At 47.8% G+C, this 18,762-nt stretch overlaps 1 protein-coding gene across 1 annotated transcript in view; it reads right to left on the reverse strand.

Annotated features, from left to right (window-relative positions):
- Window positions 1-18,355, reverse strand: part of PDE10A (phosphodiesterase 10A) — a 353,258-nt gene extending 334,903 nt beyond the window's left edge. Inside the window, exon 1 of the mRNA XM_043592730.1 lies at window positions 18,226-18,355. Within this exon, the coding sequence (XP_043448665.1) occupies window positions 18,226-18,274 (49 nt within the window). The 5' untranslated portion in view covers window positions 18,275-18,355. The remainder of the gene's footprint in view (window positions 1-18,225) is intronic.
- Window positions 18,356-18,762: the final 407 nt, after the last annotated feature.

Consider the following 18,762-nt stretch of genomic DNA (forward strand, 5'->3'; position numbering starts at 1 on the left):
CAATCCTTCCTTGCTTTCCTAACAGAATAAAAATTTTTATAACAAAAGTATTGTCCAATACAACCAGGAGTGGAATATTGCATTTTGTTTCCAAACCCCACCTAAGTCTGTAATGGCTGAGCTGCAGCGAGATGCCAGAATTTCTCTTATCCTGTTAACATCCTAGAGAGGATAGAATAAGTCTAGATAACCATGAATAACCTAAAAGACCTATTAGTTCCAGGTGTCACACTATAATTTAAAAAAACCATTATGTGCTCTAATTTTTTTTAAGTTTATTTATTTTTTGAGACAGAGAGAGAGAGAGAGAGAGAGCTGGAAGACAGAGACAGAGGGAGAGAGAGAGAATCCCGAGCAAACTCAGCACTGTCCGTGCAGAGCCAGAAGCGGGGCTCAGTCTCACGAACCAAGAGATCATGACCTGAGCTGAAATCAAGAGTCACCCAGGCAGCCCTGTGCTCTAATTTGTTTTAAGTGTTGAATCTATGGATCAATGATTTCTCACTGGCTGTGGGGATTTGAGTTTCACTGTGGATCCCCATGCAATGGTTAGTTCAGATTTGTATTGTTTCTGGGGAATATTGTGTGAAATCATGAGTTAAGTGAAACATTTAAAATTATAGTGAATTTTTTAATGAAAGAGATAGGAGACAAGTCCAGCACTCCACATAACTTATCATGGTTTCTCTTTATGCTGTTATTTAAAAACCCGTACCTGTTGTAAAGGTTGTTCAGTAATCGGTGAGGGCCTGATTTGTTTCAACAGTGTTCCCTGATCAAAAAGAACAGCTTTGTAATCTCCACATCTGGGCATTAACTAAATTCATCTCAGGGTTAATTTTTTTTCTGGGACCAATTAACTTCAGGCAAGAAGGTAACATGACCCCGGGGCCTTAAACAGTTTTCAGATTTCAAATAATGCCTGCTGTTCTCATAATGCTCAGAAAAGTTCTCAGAAGTTTTTCGCAGCTAACAATTATATGAAATCAACATGTATGTGTATATATATGTATGTATGTATGTATATATATACATATATATATGTCCATATGTTTATATATATGGACATATATAAGCATATATATAAATATACATATATATATAATTTTTTTAAGTTTATGTATTTGAGAGAGAGAGAGAGAGCAGGAGAGGGGCAGAGAGAGAGAGTCCCAAGCAGGCTCCACACTGTAGGCATGGAGCCTCATGTGGGGCTCAAACCCACAAACCATGAGATCATGACCCGAGCTTCAATCAAGATTCAAGTGCTTAGCTGACTGAGCCACCTAGGCGCTCCGGAAATCAATTTATTATATGATTTTTCTACAATGTATTCTGAATTTGATAAATCTAGTTTGAAGTAAATATTTTAGTTTTAATGGATACAAGTTGAAACATCTCATAAAACCACAGGGCAATAATGTTGGATAATACATAATTCAAGACACTATAATGTAATATAAACCGGAAAGAAAGGTGACTCATTATATAATAGGCTTCCTGCCTTTGGGGCACAGTGCACAGGTATAGCTCACTATAAGTGAATTAAATACAGAGACAAACTTCCAAAATCAGAGACGTAGAGAATCCTTTTATTTTTTTAAACGTTATCCTCAACCTTATCGTTAACCAATTTCCAAGCCGTAGGCACCATGACTGACTGGAGTACCACAGGCAACGTGGGCCAGGGCGGTGAGGGTCCACTCCGGTAAGCGTGCTGGGAAATGGAGCAGGGAGGAGGGACAGGCAGTGTGAAGGGGCCGGGAGTACTTTGCCACCGATGGAGGGAAGTCAGATCCAGAAATGGCACTGTTGAATCACGCGGCTCTACAGGTTCGAGTCCACTGCTCCCCGACCCTTCATCCAGTGTCCTATAGCAGTGGGAGGTGGAGGGAGAGGCACAGGGGCAGGAGAGCCACACCACGTGGTGACTGAGTGGCCACGACGGCCACCATTTACAAGAAAGGGGAGTGTCGTGTGCGCGAAGCTCCTGTCCCACTATACGCTTCTCTGAGTCCGAAATTCACCCAGTATGGTTTTGTTTTGTTTGCTGCTAAACTATCTGGGACAGAGGATGGGTGAGGAGAGAATGTGGACGGTAAAGAGAAGACGCAAAATCACAGCAAAATCAAGCTCCCGAACCGAACGGAACAAAGCCTGCCCACCGAGAAGGCCAACTCCCTAAAAGCGCAATTGTAACCAATGCTGTTCAAGCTGGCGGCCTCCCCCTGCATTTGGCCCAGCCTTCAGTACGACCAATGATGGGATTTTCCCCCCCAGGAACAAATCTCTTCTGTGAAAATGAAGTCGATGAGGAATGCTGTTTCTTTCTGTCATTTTCTCCTGAGGTGCACAACGAGACGGAGACGAGGGTCCTGCCTCTACGAAAAACCACGTGCACGATGCTCACACTGCGTCTTTTAGGAGGGACATCCTTCATGGCAATGTGAGGACCTCTGTGGCCTCCTTCCCAGGAGATCTGGGGAGGACTATTGCAAAAACCCAGACACCTAAAGCCTCCGCGGAAGGCCCTAAGGGCACACAGCAAATGAAGGAACATCTGTTTGAGAAAATCCATGGAAATTCATTCAGAAGGCCAGTGTCCGCGGCACTTGGGCTGAGGTGGTAGCCTCTCCACTCCTCCGGGCTCAGCAAGGGGGAGACTTCGCTCCAGAAGGCTGCAGCCAGACCTCGGGCATCACCCCGCCGCCCCCCACCAGCCCCCGGACACAGGGCTTTCTTCCCAGGAGGAGGGAATATATAGAATATATATGAGTTTCTCATTCTTCTCCCAGCTGCCTGTGTCCCGGCTGAGCGCAGCCGACGGGGGTCTCCCTCCTTCTGGCCAGACCCCCCCACCCGTGGAACGCGGCCTTTACCTTGACGCAGCAGGCCGAGAGCCCTCCCCTAGCTGGGTAGGGGTAGTTCCACGCCACGAGAGGCGAGCAAGGAGGACCCGCCCGCCTTCCACACATCCTCCCTCACAGGCACGCGGCTGCTGGAGCACAGGTGTCCCTCTGAGAGAAGTTCAGGGCCGTCCCACTCCCAGCCCCACAGCCCTGGCTCAGAGACTTGGCCTGGGGGGTGGGGAGAAGCAGGCCTGACCCAGATAGCTCCTCTCTCCTCCCAAGGCACTGACTGCCTTTGCAGCAGGGCCGGAGAACTTACACCCGGGGCCCCCTCAAGAGCAGTAGAGGTTGTGGCGAGAGGCAACCAGGGGGACCTTCTTGATTTTAAGACAGAGGCCGCCTAGACTGCCGCCGGCTCGCTTGCAGGAGAGGAGCAGGAAGTCAGACAGCTGGCAGGAGCCTCCCTAGGGTCAGAATATCAAACATGACCTCAGAAACTTTTCCTTTAAAGGAGCCAGAATTTGATTGGATTAGTCTGTGAACCAATTTATGCCCCAGGGCAGTGTTGAAAACAACTGAACTATAGGCCAGCAAGGCATTGGTGGAGTTTAACAGCTGTGTGTGGACAAGAAAGGCAGGAAAAGGGCCCCGCCAGCACCCCTGCCCCCCAGGGTGACTGTGCACCCAAAGCTGTGTCTCTCTAAGGAGACTATCAGAAGCTTGTGTTGTGTGTGTGTGTGTGTGTGTGTGTGTGTGTGTGAGAGAGAGAGAGAGAGAGAGAGACACTACACTAAAATAATCCAACTATTATGATAGGGAAAAATAGGATAAAATAGGCAGGGGGGGAAAGGTTGGGACCTGAGGTCCCTGGGTGGAGAAAAACACATTTTGGAACAATGCTGGGAGGGTCTGACCACTGCAGACCCCCTCAAGGGTAAGGTTCCTCTCCAGCATGAAACAGATCCCACCTACTCCCCCTCAGGTTCCCCTCAGGAATTTGACAAAAGATCTAACTAAAAATAAGAAATAGGCCATGAAACATATGACCCACAAGGAATGATATGGCCATAGACCAGCCCTCATACAACTGAGACGAGCCAATCGGGAATGGACCTCCCAGCACCCAGAGCTATCAAGCCAATAAGGGTGGGACCTGGGAAGGAACAAGAGGGAAGGGAGGTGGGAGGGCCTACCAGAACCTTCTAAAACAAGGACACTTGCCTATAGTCTGCGGGCATTCACTTTTGAATGTCCCCTCTTTATAAAGAGAGCTTTCCTCAGAAACTGCTTGTAAGAGTAACCAGATGACAGATTAATATATATATATATATATATATATATATATATTTATTTATTTATTTATTTATTTTGAGAGAAAGAGAACACTTGAGCAGGGGAGCGAAGGAGGCAGAGAATCCCAGGCGCTGGCAGCTCAGAGCCTGATATGGGACTCGAACACATGAACCATTAGATCATGACCAGAGCCAAAACCAAGAGTCAGACACAACTGAATGAGCCCCCCAGATGCCCTGGATTTACCAGATTTACCAGGATATTTCAAAGTAGTCATAGATATGTTCACAGAACTAAAGGATACCATGATTGAAGAAGGAAGGGAAGGTGTGGTGATGTTGCATCACATCTAGAGCACCAATAAAGAAAGAGAAATTATGGAAAAGAACCAGGTGGAAACTAGAGAGCTGAAAAGCACAATAAAAACTTGGTCAGGAGCCGAACAGAACATATGAACTGGCAAGAGAAAGAATTAGCAAACTTGAGGATAGACTGATAGAGATTTTGTAAGCGGAAGGACAGAGAGAAAAAAAGAATAAGGAAAATGAACAGAGCCTCGAAGAAAAGTGGGGTATCATTTAGCACACCAACACACATATAAAGGAAGCACCAGAAGGAGAGAAAACAGAAGAAAAAAACATTCAAATTCATAAACGTTCCCAATTTATTGAAGGACAATAACCAATTACCTACATCCCTAGAAAGCTGGATGAACTCCAAATCTGCTAAACTCAGAGACTTAGAGACAGACATATCAAGTAAAAACATTAAATGTCATAGACAAGGAGAAAATCTTGAAAATAAGAGAAAAACAATGCACATCCAAGGGAACCCCAGTAAGGGGACAGCTGACTTCTCAGCAGAAGCAATGGAGGCCAGAGGGCGGTGGAACAACATATTCGAACTGCTTGAAGGAGAACAAAACCGTCAACAAAGAATTCAATTCATAGGAAAGGTATACTTCAAAAATAAAGGGGAAATAAAAACTTTCTTTACGGCAAAAACTGGGATAATTTGTTGCGACCAGACCCATTTCATGAGAAATACTAAAGAATGTTCTTTAGGCAGAATATCATAATTCTAATCCACATGAGCAAAGACCACTGGTAAAAGGAATTATATAATTATAGGAGACACTATAAATGCATGTTTTTCTCCTTTCTTAGGTCCCCTATAAAGCATGAAATAGTTTTATAAAAAGTTTTATAAAATAAGTATACAGTCTGTTGTTGGGCCTGTAACATATAAAAATAGAATAGAACCATCATGTATTTGCCAATAATAGTAGAAAGGAAACGAAGTCGGGGGCAGAGTTGTAATTGCTAAGGAAAAGATGACAGGTGGTAAAGTAATAATAATAAGGAAGTAGGTTTGGGTTTGTAATACAATAGATGTAATATGTATAACCATACCATAAAAAAGGGGGAAAGGGAACAGAGCTATATAGGAGCAACAGTCCTACATATCACAGGAATTAAGCTAGTATAAATTTGAAGCTGCTTCTGATAAGATATATGTGCTATGCCCTGGAGCAACCACTAAAATGTAACTCAAAAATATAGAGTGGCCACTTCACCCTGATGAGGATGACGATGATCAAAACAAAACGAAAACAAAAACAAAAACAACAAAAGCAAAAACAAACCCCAGAAAATGGCAACGGTTGACAAGGATGTGGAGGGACTGAAGGCTTTGGTCATTGCTGGTGGAAATGTAAAATATGATGCCAGCTGCTATGGACAATGACACAGCAAGTTTTCAAGACTTTAAACAGTTCTACTTCTGTGTATACGTCTGAAAGGAGTGGGTGCGGGGATTCAAACAGATATTTGTACACCCACGCTTTTAGCCTCATGCACAACAGCCACAAGGCGGAAGCAACCCAAGGGCCTGCTGATGGATGGATAGATAAATAAATGGTGATGTATACTCACAATGAAACACCATTCAGAATGGTTGACCTGGCAAATTTTATGTTATGTATATTTTACCACAATAAAAAAAGAATTGTGTTTAGAGGTGAAAAGATACAAAGAAAACATGCCATCCTTACTCGGTCACCACTCCTACTGACAGCAGTGAGTACTGGTTCCCATCAGCCCTTTAGAATAACACCTAAGAGAACTCTTTTATTCCTCAGGCTTGGCTTTATAAAATTAATGTCATGAAGTGAGTCCCTCTTTTCTCTTCAAACTCCCAACCTCCTACTATTCCCCCCACCCGCATTTCCTTAGTATCTAACGGAATTTTAAGTGGTGTGCATCTCTCTCCTAAACACCAATGAGATTATTCAATAATAACACTCGTTGCTCAAGGCACCTTTGGTTGAGCAGTCACAGGAGAAGCAGGGGACTCCTTGAATCTAGTTATCAATCTCCTCTGTCTCTGCAGGAACACTTAGGTTAAGCTTTAAATTCTAGTTCCTTTCCCAGTGTTGTGAAAGGTGAAAACTGAAAAAAATAACCCTAATAATGGCTACTACCTAAGGCGAAGGCAGGCAACCTAGACCGGCGCCATATAAAAGGAATACTACTTGTAATCACAAATGATAGACATAGCCTGATATAGTAGAAAGAGTTACAGGTTTGAAATCATAAAGACAAAAACAGAGTGAAAATCATCATTAATGAGATTAAAGCTCTACATTAGAAAATACTCATTCAGTGTCAAAGAGTATAGAAAAAGAGAAATTAAAAAATATATATATAAAGATAAATAGAAGAGACATGAGATATATAGAAAACAAAAAAGGAAAATGGCAAGCTATAATAAATCCAACTATATTAATAATCACATTAAATGTAAATGGATTAAACAATCCAATTGAAAGGCAGAGGTTGAGTGCATGAAAAACAAAACATAACCCACTGATTTGTTGTCTACAGAAGACACGTTTTAGATTCAGATACAAATAGTTTTAAAGTGAAAGACTGAAAAACATGCATCAGGCAAACAGCAACCACCAGAAACCAGAAGGGACTGTAATAATAGCAAAGTAGACTTTAAAACAAACAAACAAACAAAAATGTTCCTAGAGATAAAGAGGGAAATTTTATAATGATGGAAAGTTCAACCCATCAGAAAGCTGTAACAATTACAATGATATATGTACCTAATGACAGAGCATTAAAATACATGAAACAAAAACTGACAGAATTGAAGACAGAAATGGGAAAATTCAACAATAATAGTTAAAAACTTCAATACCCCAATTTCAATAATGGATAGAACAATAAGACAGAAGATCAACAAGGAAATAGAAGAATAACAGTATAAACCAACTAGATCTAACCAATTTGTACAGAACACTTCACCTAATGGCAGCAGACTACAGTCTTCCTCAAGGGCACTGGAAACATTCTGCAGGATAGACCATCTGCTAGGCCATAAAACAACCTCAATACGTTCAAAAGAATACAAATGCTGGAAAGTATTTTCTCTGGCCACAGTGGAATGAAATCAGAAATCAAGAACATGGAGAAATTCAGGAAACCCACAAATAGGAGAAAAGTAAACAACACACTCCCAAACAATCAAGGGGTCAAAGAAGAAATAAAAAGGAAATTGGAAAATACTTCCAGATGAATGAAAATAAAGACACAACATACCAAAACGTATGGGTGCAGCTAATGCGGTGCTTGGAGGGAAATTTATAGCCTAGATCAATAAAGCAGAAAGGTCTCAAATCAGTAACCTAAGCTTCCACCTTAAGACATAAGAAGAAGAAGAGTCAACTGCACCTGAAGAAGAGAATCACAAAGATTAGGGTGGAGATTACTAACATGGAGAACAGAAAGAGAATATAGGAAATCAGTGAAGCCGAACACTGGTACACAAATGTTCATAACAGCATTATTCACAATAGCCAAAAGGTGGAAATAACCCAAATGTCCCTTAGTTGATGAATGGACAGAAAAAATGGGGCATATTCCTAAAATGGGGGAATTATTCATCCATAAAAGGGAATGAAATACTGACACCCGTGCTCAGTGAAAAATGACAGACAGAAAAGACACACACAATGTCGTCCCGTTCACACGGACGTCCAGAACGGGAAAATCTATAGAGCAGACTCCTGGTTGTTTAGGGATGTGGGACAGAGAGGGGGCAAGGGCATGTGGTATGGAGCTAAAGGGCATGAGATTTCTTTTTGAAGTAATAAAAATATTCTAAGACCCACTATGGTGAGGATTGCGCATACCCATGAATACAGCCAAACCTATGAAGCTCTGTGTTTCTATGGGTGAATTATACCTAAATAGAGCTGCTTTAAAAAATATATAACCTCACTTAGAGGCTCCTGACATTAGCACATACACAGCATATGTATACGCACAGTACCTTTTTGAGGTCACATCATATGGAATATGAGAAAATCTAGGGTCTGGGGCCTGGGTGGCTCAGTCAGTTGAGTGTCCAAGTCTTGATTTTGACTCAGGTCGTGAACCCAGGATTGTGGGATCAAGTCCTGCATCGCGCTGAGTGTGGAGCCTGCTTAGGATCCTCTGTCTCTCTGTCTCTCTCTCTCTCTCTCTCTCTCTCTCTCTCTCTGCCCCTCCTCATCCCACTCATGATCTCTATTTCTCTCTAAGAAAAGAAAAAAGAAAAAAAAGAAAATCTGGGGGCAAGAAATTAAAATGCCATTTATCACCCAATATATTATATAGATGGGGCACTGGAAAGAATTAGTCAGATTTGAATTTAAATGATCGTTTGCTGCAGAGTACATGGTATATCCTATGCAGTTTTATTTATGCCTAGTTTTATAAGGATCATCCTTGGCCTCCAATTGTACTTGGAATGAAATCCCAAGTACAATTCTTCCAAGTAGATTTAGCAAGTCTACCATCACAGGAAGTGTTTTATCATCAGCTTATCTTCGACTTCAAAATAACATTTAAATCATGCAACTTACCAGTGTCCTTGTACCCCTAGAAGGACCTCTGAGGAAAAAGTCACTGGTTCGTATTTAAAGGAGTCTTTCTCTCAGCTAGAGAATGAGATCGTCATGCTGATGACCGGACAGGTAGATACCAGGGAGTGAAAGTGACACGTCTGAAGCATTCGTTGATGCAAGGTGGTTGGGAGATTGTAGGGTATTCGACTTATTTGGGATGACACTGGAACCTGTCAATATTATAGCCAGGAGGACAGGGACAGAGGTCCCGTTGGTAGTGCTGAACCCTTTTGTGCCCGTAGGTTGGGGGGACCCAGTCGAATGCCCTGCCTATTGGAATAAACAGATCGTTATGAGGCACCCCTCTGTTCCAGGCAGACAGAAGGAGCGGTATTTTGTTCAGCAAGGTCCTGACTTCAGAAGCCTGGGAGTGCACGCCTGGGACTACAGGGAAGCTTGCAGAACAGCCACCTGTGTGGGCGCCACCGACACAGACCGTCCACCTCAGTCGCGGCTGGTTCCGTGCCTTCTGCAGGGGTGTCCCCGTCGTCCTCTGATCGCGAGCGGAACCGAACAGCCCGCGATCTGAGTCACTCTCACGGCTCTTCACACGTTCTCAGACTCAGTTGAATACTAAACCTCGCACTCTGCCGGCCACTGGGCAGTTCTGTTCCAATTAAGCTTGGATACGCGGTTTTCTTTGATTCTTACCAAAACTGTTGTGTTGAATTTCTCACACGTTCTGACACCGTGCCTGGTAGCGGGCAGACAGGCGTCAATAGATGGGTTTCTACCAGCAGGAAAGTCAGAGTCTGGAGAGGGGGAGACATCAATAGCTGCAGAATACCAAGACATGTGAGAGCGAACTGTCTTGGTGTCAGGAGGGGGGGGATGATCTACGCGTCCTGCATGCGTGTGCCTGTGCAGCGGGCTCTGGGGAGACTTCGCGGACTTGAGAGGAATCTAGAAGAATGACTGCCAGAGAAACGCCAGGAGAGAAATTCTGCAGGCAGCGGGTCCTCCCACGCTGGCAAGAAGATGCGAGGCGGGGAACCCGCGGGCAGCCTGGCCCTGGGTCCTGCAGGTCAGGTGCAAGGGGGCGGGCGGGGAGGAGGACGGCGCCAGATCAGCTGTGTTAGCGTATTTTCGTACTTTCCGTCAAGGGGCAAACACTGCCGGGGCCCCTGGTGGGTGGGGCTACCTCAGGGTCAGGGTCAGGGTCAGGTTCCGGTGAATTCAGAACATGCCCCGCGGCACAGTCAGCCTGCGGATCAACTCCATGTGCAGTTAAGTGCCAAAGAAAGCCATGAAAGCAGAAAGCAGGTACATTTTTAAAATGCAGCTTCCTAAAAACTCCCTGCCCTTTCTCCACTTCCTCCTGACGGCGACCACTTTTAACTTACAATGAAGCCAGGCCGCGTTCCCGGCTTGCTGACGTCAATGGGCTTTTCGCCTGAGTAAGGACCTCACCGCGGACCCGAGGGGACTGATTCTAATCTCCGGCACGTGGGCTGGCCGCATCCCTGCAAACCTGGCCGGCCAGCCAGCACACCCAGAAGTGGGACAGCGCTGCCCTCCTAGGGCCTACGCGCACACACAAGCCCGGCAAAGAAGAAGGAGATGTCCTGTAACGTTTCAGAAATCTGCTTGTCAAGACACGGACGGTTAAGATCCACTCATTCGTGGGGGGAGAGTGACAGCGTGCGGCCCGCTCCCGAGTGTGCCAAGCTGACAAGCGTCACAAAATTCAAAGGAACAGAAGTAGAACAAGACCAAGGCGGCCGGCCGTCACGCACCGGGGACCGGAGCTGGCAGCCAGCCGGTCCCCCTGGAGACGGCTGCGGTTCCCAAGTCCTGTGAGGGAGCTCGGCCGGTCCGGGGCCAGGTCCTGCGATGCTCCCTCTCACTGTCTCATCTGCACCACAATCAGGTGAGCATAAGGCCTCTGACCTCACTCCGAAGGATCTAACTCCCAGGACCGCGACTCGCCCTGGGAAAGGTCAACCGCTGAAAACAGGTCGGTGATCACCCACTGCCAGAATCTTTATTAAGTAAAAAGAAATTTTTTTAATGTTTATTGTATTTTTGAGACAGAGAGAGAAAGAGAGAGAGAGAGAGAGAGCGAGCACACGAGCGGGGGAGGAGCAGACAGAGAGGGAGACACTGAATCCGAAGCAGGCTCCAGGCTCTGAGCTGTGAGCACAGAGTCCGACGCGGGGCTTGAACCCACGAACCATGAGATCATGACCTGAGCGGAAGTAGGTGCTTAACCGACTGCATCACCCTGGAGCCCCTTATTTTTTTATTCCAAAGAAACGTCTGGAAGCCCACTGGTCTTCAACGTGCCCGCACAGCCTGAAATGCTTCGGGCGGATCAGCTGCAGCCTTTTTCGAGTAAAATGCACCTGTTTCACAGACTCACAAAAAACAAACTCACTTTGGAGAAGGAAGGTTGTGTTGTGTTGCAGAGGCCAGGTTCTTGGGTTATTTGCGAGCTTGCAAATAATTATTTCTGGTTATTCAGACAGACAAAACCGTCATCACCCCCCGAGCGGAAGAGTGTAACTCTAACTGCCGTCACACTGCCTTACACCCGACGTGGGGTCCAGGACAACAGGGCCGTGTTCCTTCCTTTAGAGGGACCATCGTGGGGCTTCTGCAGCTGCCATATTGGGCTGATATCGTTGTTGCCTTAGCCTCACGCAGGCGTGGTGAGGGACAAAATCATGCATGTCACGGCACCAGGTCTGAGAGCCAGTAGAAGGTCGTGTGGGTGAAGCCATAAGAACACAAAGGTGACACATGCCTAGGTGGCCCTTGGCCGCTTACTTGCTCTTCGTTCACTGTTTCCCCTTCATGAGTTCCGACGAAAGACAACGCATAGTGGAGATCGTACATCAGCTCGAAGCTTTCAAAAGCGAGTTCAAGAGTTGTGGCAGACAAGACGCTAAATCCTCACGCATGCTGATCTGATCTCTTCGGGGAACACGGATATGAAACATTACCCGCTCGAACGCTCAGAAACCGTCCAGTTCCCTCTGACTCCAAAGATCACACTGGACCTCGCTCTTTGCTGTGTAAATCCTGGGCTTGGGCCGAAAGCAACAAAACGGGGTCTCCCGACTCCCTTTCCCCGTCCCGCCTCTTCTGTACCTCCCGACCGTCACTCCTTCCCGCCGCTGCCTCTCACTCCCTCTGGTGCCCCCTCCCCGACCCTCGCTGATGGCCGTGGGATGGCGTGGGGGCCGAGAAGCCCACTGGGGCCCATCCAGCCCGTCTCTCCTTGCGTTCAAATCCCGCGGGGTTCTTGAAGATGGACTGCTGCTGGCTGGACCCCCCGCCGTGAGGATGTGATTTCCCAAGCCGCAAAGTCAGATGGTCCAGAATGGACGGAACCACCTGCTGCAGGAGTAGCCAAGTCATGGACAACGCAGCTTCTGGCATTTTCTCTCACATAAACCCAAACATATTCGCACACGTGCACCAGGGAGGGAGTAAACGCAGCATCGGCAGCGTCACACAGCACCCTATGTTGTCCCTAACAGAGAAATTCCGTATATGTTTGGGAACGGGTTCAAGTCTGCGGGCTCCGGGCCAGCAAACGCCGTGGGTGTTGTTGGCTGCGGTCCTGGGACGCCCACTGCCAAACGAGCAGACTCGCGCAACGGCAACGGCTTTGGAGGGACCTGCTTTGCCCCCCCCTGCCAAAGAAAGGGGGAGCAGCGTGGTGACCAGGAAAGAAAGGAGGGGGCCGGGGCACCCACTTCAATTGTAAACCACCAACGTCAGGTCCAAACAGGGAGCGTGTGGCGAGGATAACTTCAAGGAAAGCTGGCGGCAAACACAGTAGGACGGGCACGTCCCCGCCACCGCGGCTTTCTTTGAACGAGGTCCCTTCCAAGAAGAGTTCCCACAGAGTTTACACGAAGTACCCTATTTGTCACAACTAAAACCGCCGAGAGGCATTTGTGTCCCGACCGTCACACCTGTAAATCCGCCAACGTGCCGACCGTTGAAGAGGGCACATCCATCCATGTGCTGTGATCCACAGCAAAAACCCTGCTGATTAGGTTTTGTGCGTGGGTGTCACAGAACAGGAAATGCCCTTCGTTTTCTGTCTCCCTGAAAAGAGCCAGAGATCAAATACACACACAAAGAGATGCAACACCAAGCAGATGAACGAAAACATCTTTCCCGCTCTGGGCTTGATCATCCCATGCTTTAGGTCAAGGAAGACAAAGCGACACCCTGAAGAGAAATACGACAAATGAGCCCCATCACCTGGCGCTGGAGGTCGACAGCCACCTACACAACTGCGGTGAGCATCCACGGTTCCCTCGGTCTCCGGGCCAACCCGATTCTGTCTCTGCCCTCAAAATCCTCTCCTTTTTATTTCTTTTTAATATTTTAAATGTTTATTTGTTTTGAGGCACAGAGCACGAGCAGGGGAAGGGGAGAGGGAGACGGACACACAGAATCCGAAGCAGGCTCCGGGCTCCGAGCTGTCAGCGCAGAGCCCGACGCGGGGCTCGAACTCACAAACCGCGAGCCCAATGGAGGGCTCGAACTCATGAACCGCGAGATCATGACCTGAACTGAAGCTGGACGCTTAATGGCTGAACCATCCAGGCGCCCCTAGATCCTCTCCTTTTAAAGGGCATCCCCTTTTCACTGCAGACCCCACTGCCCTCGGTGCCAGGTCTCAAAAGGCAAACCTCCGTCTCAAGGTGGTTCTCTCCCCTGCAGCCCCAGCGCCCAGCACTGCCTGTTTCACAGCACGGTTCTCTCACCACATGAGGGTGCCTGAGCCACCGGCCACCCACCAGGTCCCAGGCGCCCACCCCTGGCCCCCAAGACGGTGCCATTGGGACAGGATTCGGGGAGTCTCTTGAAGGTCTCGGAGACAAACCCTTTTACACGAGGGATGTTGTTTTGGGCTTCGTTAAGTTTCCCCATAGCACCTTAGCATGACCCAAATGCAGCCCAGGTCCTCAGAAAAGACTCCTTGGGGTGGTAAGACATTTCCGTGAATTGGGGGGACTGTTCAAACAATGGGACGGAACATAATTGTGCTATGCCAAATATAACAGTCACTGGGCCTTTAGCTACAAAAGTAGTCATATACAGCTTCTGGTTGTAATTCTTCCAAAGTATAGAGGTTATTACCATTTAGGAAACAGATAATTTTGATGAAAGGCAAGATATGAAGTCTATTCTTTAAAAAGGATTCCATAACTTCAAAAACGTGGCCAATGCCTGTGCACCATTAATGTAATAACTAAAGCAATCATTTACTAAAGGAGGACGGCTTCATTTAAACATTGCAAATTTTACTTCCTTGGGTTCAGATTGAGATTGCTTAGGATAACACAGGTGTGACAAGAGAGGAGGAAGAGAGGACAGAGCCTCGCCTTTCCAAGAACTTGGAGGTAAAAGGAAATGTTTGTCCCCCGAGGGGGCGGCCAGCCTCCTGAACTCTGATAACAGAACTCTAATAACATCAGTGATGGAAACACATCCCAGGAAAATTCGGAGGCAGGGCCGACAAGGTGCCGTGGTTTCAGAAAAGCACATTTTAGGGATGTGTGGCTCTGCAGCGAGGGGAAAAGATGAATTCTGAGAAGCAAAAGCATTTCTATCACCAGAAACACATCCTCAACCGGGCAGCAAGGGTATCTCAAGGAGGTGAGCTGTGGTCTGGACGAAACACCCTTCAAGACGGTTCTTCCCCTTTGTCTTGTGTGTTCCCTAAGCAAACGTCTGATGACTGTGTTGGCATGTCAGATGTCTCGATAGCAGGAAAGAGTTTTCCATGGATCCCAGGCAGGAGCATTACGAGACGGAACTTCTTGCCATTACAAGTCAATAGATTAGCATTCTAATAAGTACTTAAGGTAGAAGCCTGATGTTACGCAGAATGATTGATCTACAACTAAATGTAGGGATTGGACCAGAGTCAAAGTCACCGTCCCTTCCCGTTTCTATCCTGCCTCAATCCCTAATGATTCACTTTGGCCTTAGTGTTAACATTCCTCCTCACTATTATGTCCAAGTATAATTAAATCAATACATCTTGCTAGGAGATTCCTGGCAGCCGAGAGGAAAAGGGAAACCTTGGAGGCTAATTAGTTCTCATTACCTACCGAAAGGATCCTTTAGGAACAAGTATTAGGAGACATTAAACTCCTATCTTCATTTACCATCTAGACTTTAAGGAGAAAAAGACTTGTGAATAACAGTTTTACACGGTTTCGTTCAAGGAAATGCGGATTTTCCAAAAGTGTTTTTTATAGAATGAAACATTCGTCTTACACTTAACCCCAAGGCTATCCCTATCAGAGCAAGTGATTTAGAATTTAGTTAAGTCTTTCAGGGCGCCTGGATGGCTCTGGCAGGTAACCATCTGACTCTCGATTTTGGCTCAGGTCATGATGTCAAGTTCATGGGATCAAGCCCGTGTCAGGCTCTGGGCTGACGGTGCGGTGCCTGCTTGGGGTTCTCCATCTCTCTCTCTCTCTCTCTCTCTCTCTCTCTTTCTCTGCCCCTCCCCTGCTTGCATGCTCTGTCTCAAAATAAACCAATAAACTTACTTTAAAAAATACCCTTTCCCTCCGGATGCAGAGCAGTGCCACCCCACAGAAGGTGACAGTGCAAATCATCCGCTTCTCTGCTCTCCCACAACTAGCCACTCGCCGCACGCGACTACTGAGCCCCTGAGATGTGTCGGTGCGAGTGAGACAGAACACGTTTTAATTTCACTGAATTTTAATGAACTTGAGTAACAACAGTCACCCGGGGCAAATGGCTACCCAGCAATGTCAGGGTAAGAACTAATTTGACACCAGAACTGAATTTTGTGGGTGTGCGTGCTGCTCACACCGGTAGCTTCCCGGGGTCGTTCTCCCTTTAAGGCACCTGCCCCGGGAGGGATGAGCAGCCTTTGCCTCTGATCAAGGCTGAACGGAAACATGCCGATTTTGGTCTTGACCCTCCCGCAGGGAGGAGAAAATCTCCCCCTGGCTGCAAGACGTCAGCATTTGCTGCTGGTGAGGTTCAAGCCGTCTGCCCCCGCCCCATTTTAAACACAAACACGAAACCACTGGACCTCCCCCTCCCCTGTCGGCTATCACCCACTTCTTGGTTCTTTATTTTACTTTTTAATGTTTATTTATTTATTTTAAGAGAGAGAGAAAGAGAGAGAGAGAGAGAGAGAGAGAATCCCAAGCGTTCTCCATACTGTCAGCACAGAGCCCATCTCGGGGCTTGAACCCAGGAACCGTGAGATCATGACCTGAGCCTAAATCAAAAGGATCCTGAGCCCCCAGGCGACCCCTTTGTTCTTTAAAATGAAGCTCCCGGACCTTTCCTGCCTCCCCTCCTCCTCCCCTTCTGCCCTGGGGCCTCTCAGGCTCTCCCTGCACCGAAGGTCTTGTCAAAGTCACCAGTCTATGTGGGATCCACACCCCCAAGTCCTGCTGCCGGTTCTCCCGTGCATTTGCCAGCCGTTTGCTCTTGCCTCGAAATGCTTCCGCCTCTCGGTTTGGGGGCCACCTTACCCCCCGTCTCCCTCCTGCTCTCGGCCCATTTCTCAGGGGTTCACTGTCAGTGCTCCCTAACCTCACCTTCCACTGTCCGCTCGGCAGCTTGGGGACGTCGGAAAGGCTCCTCCCTCCCAGCACGTCCAAAACAGAGCCCCGTTTCTCCCCTGCCTTGTATCTGCCCTGCCCCGCCCATCAGGACGAAGGGACCCGGGGCAGAAAACCAGAGCAAAAGACAACAGTTCACCAGGAATATTCCTTCTCGCTCTCTCCTCGTGCCTCCCTCCGATCGACCAGCTAGGCTCGTCAAGTCAAGGGTATCCTCAAAATCCCCGTTCTCACCCGGTCACCCTGCCCAAGCCGAGGCCGTGCCATTTCTCTGTCTTCCACCTCTGCCTTCCCGCCCGCTGTCCCGAGCACCCTTCAGGTAAGACCAAGCCATCTTCCAAATTTCAAACCGAACCACGTCGCTCTTTTGCTTCAAACCTTCTCATGCTTTCCCGACACGTGGAGACCACAACCTGTGGCCTCCAGGGACGCTCCGATCTCGCTCTTTTCTGAACCTGTGCCCTCCCCTCCCCCGGGCCGCCCTGCCCGCCGTGCTGCTCTGCCTTGAACTCACCAACTCGCACCTGCCTCCACACTCACCAGCCGGCCCAGAACGCTCTTCCTCCAGGTCCTCGTGGGAGAGCAGAGGTCGTCACAACTGTTCCAGATCCGGCTGGGCCTGGAGTCCCACACTCTTTCCTGACCCTGCTTCACTCCCTTCACTCCCGGAAACTACAACATTTGCTGACTTACCTTCCGTCCTCCAACTAGAATGTGAGCCCGTGGACACAGGGCCCACATCGGGTCCTAACTGGATTCCCAGGACCAAGGATCAAACTTGCACCCGGAGGGGGCTACAGAATATTTCCAGAAGAATGAATGGACATTGCCCCTGGAGCCACTCAGGGCTAAATGGAGTTCTCTGCTGGCCCTATGCGAAGCTCTTCTGGTTTTTATAAATATACAAAAAACGACAGCCAAGAACTTATAAGCGTGCCCTCTTATAAACATGCCTAAACATACAAACGGATCGCTCTTCAGAATGGTCACCACCTTCTCTACATCAGAGCCGGAGAAAGGCACATTTGTTTTGTATTGTAGGAGCTTTGCCTCCGAGGTTCTAATAGTCGCGTTTCATGAAAAATTTCCGGTCAATTAAGGACTCTGTTGTTGGGTATTTCATTTCACCATAAAAGCCATCAGATGAAAGTAACGTAAATGGTTTTTGTGCTGAAAATACCCTTGTTTGATAGTGATTGAGGACGTCACTCTTCGCTGCAATATTAAAGGACTAGTTCGGCAGTGGGATTAATCAAGAAGGTGCCTGACTTAACTTCAAAATATAAGAGAGATAAAAAGCAAAGTTTAGCGGTCAAGGAAATCCTCAAAAACGCAAGAACAGTTGTAAAAGAGGAAAAAGCCAGCCAGGTGTTTTGGAAATCTCTCGTAAGCCTGCTCGTCCTGAACATCAAGAAGTCCCATATCTTTCCCAATCATGGACAGCTTTCTCGGGTTCTCCACCCGTGAGACCCCCACTCAGGGTCTCTCCTCAGAGAGAACACCAAGGTGAAGGGCAAGAAGGGTCCCAGGGGGCTCTCTGTACCTGTTGCCTTGCAGGGCTCCAAGCTGCCTTCCGCTGGGTCATCGCCCATCTGCGCCCAGGCGTCCACACTGCTCCTCAGAGTCGGCAAAGTCGGCCCTTTGCTCCCACTCCTCAGTGTGAAGGGAAGACAGCTGGCTGGAAGGGACAATGGGACATGATATTAATGTCGACTGCCCCCGACACGGACCGTTTTCATCAGGAGCGGGGCTCCTCCTGGAAGTCTCCAGTCGCAGACCGTCCGTCTGGGAGATGGGCGTGGTGTGGCCAGGCCTTAAGTGAGTGCCGTCCTGGCTAACAGGGTCTGAGAAACACTTTCCTGGATCCGTACCCCCAGGGGACCGGCCTCACGGTAAAACCAGGAAGGAGCAACTCAGGAGTGCCCCTGGCAGCAGATTCTGGGAAACCGCACCTCCCTGGCAGATCTGGAGCCCGGGCCACCCAGGATGCGAGTTCACGCAAGCAATGCTGGTCTCCGTGGCACCTTCCGAGTCCTTTGCCGTAAAGCAAGAGCGCACTTGCTCCCATAGGGAGAAACCA

This window comes from Prionailurus bengalensis, chromosome B2, assembly GCF_016509475.1.
Source record: "Prionailurus bengalensis isolate Pbe53 chromosome B2, Fcat_Pben_1.1_paternal_pri, whole genome shotgun sequence".
In the NCBI taxonomy this organism is placed as follows: Eukaryota; Metazoa; Chordata; class Mammalia; order Carnivora; family Felidae; genus Prionailurus; species Prionailurus bengalensis.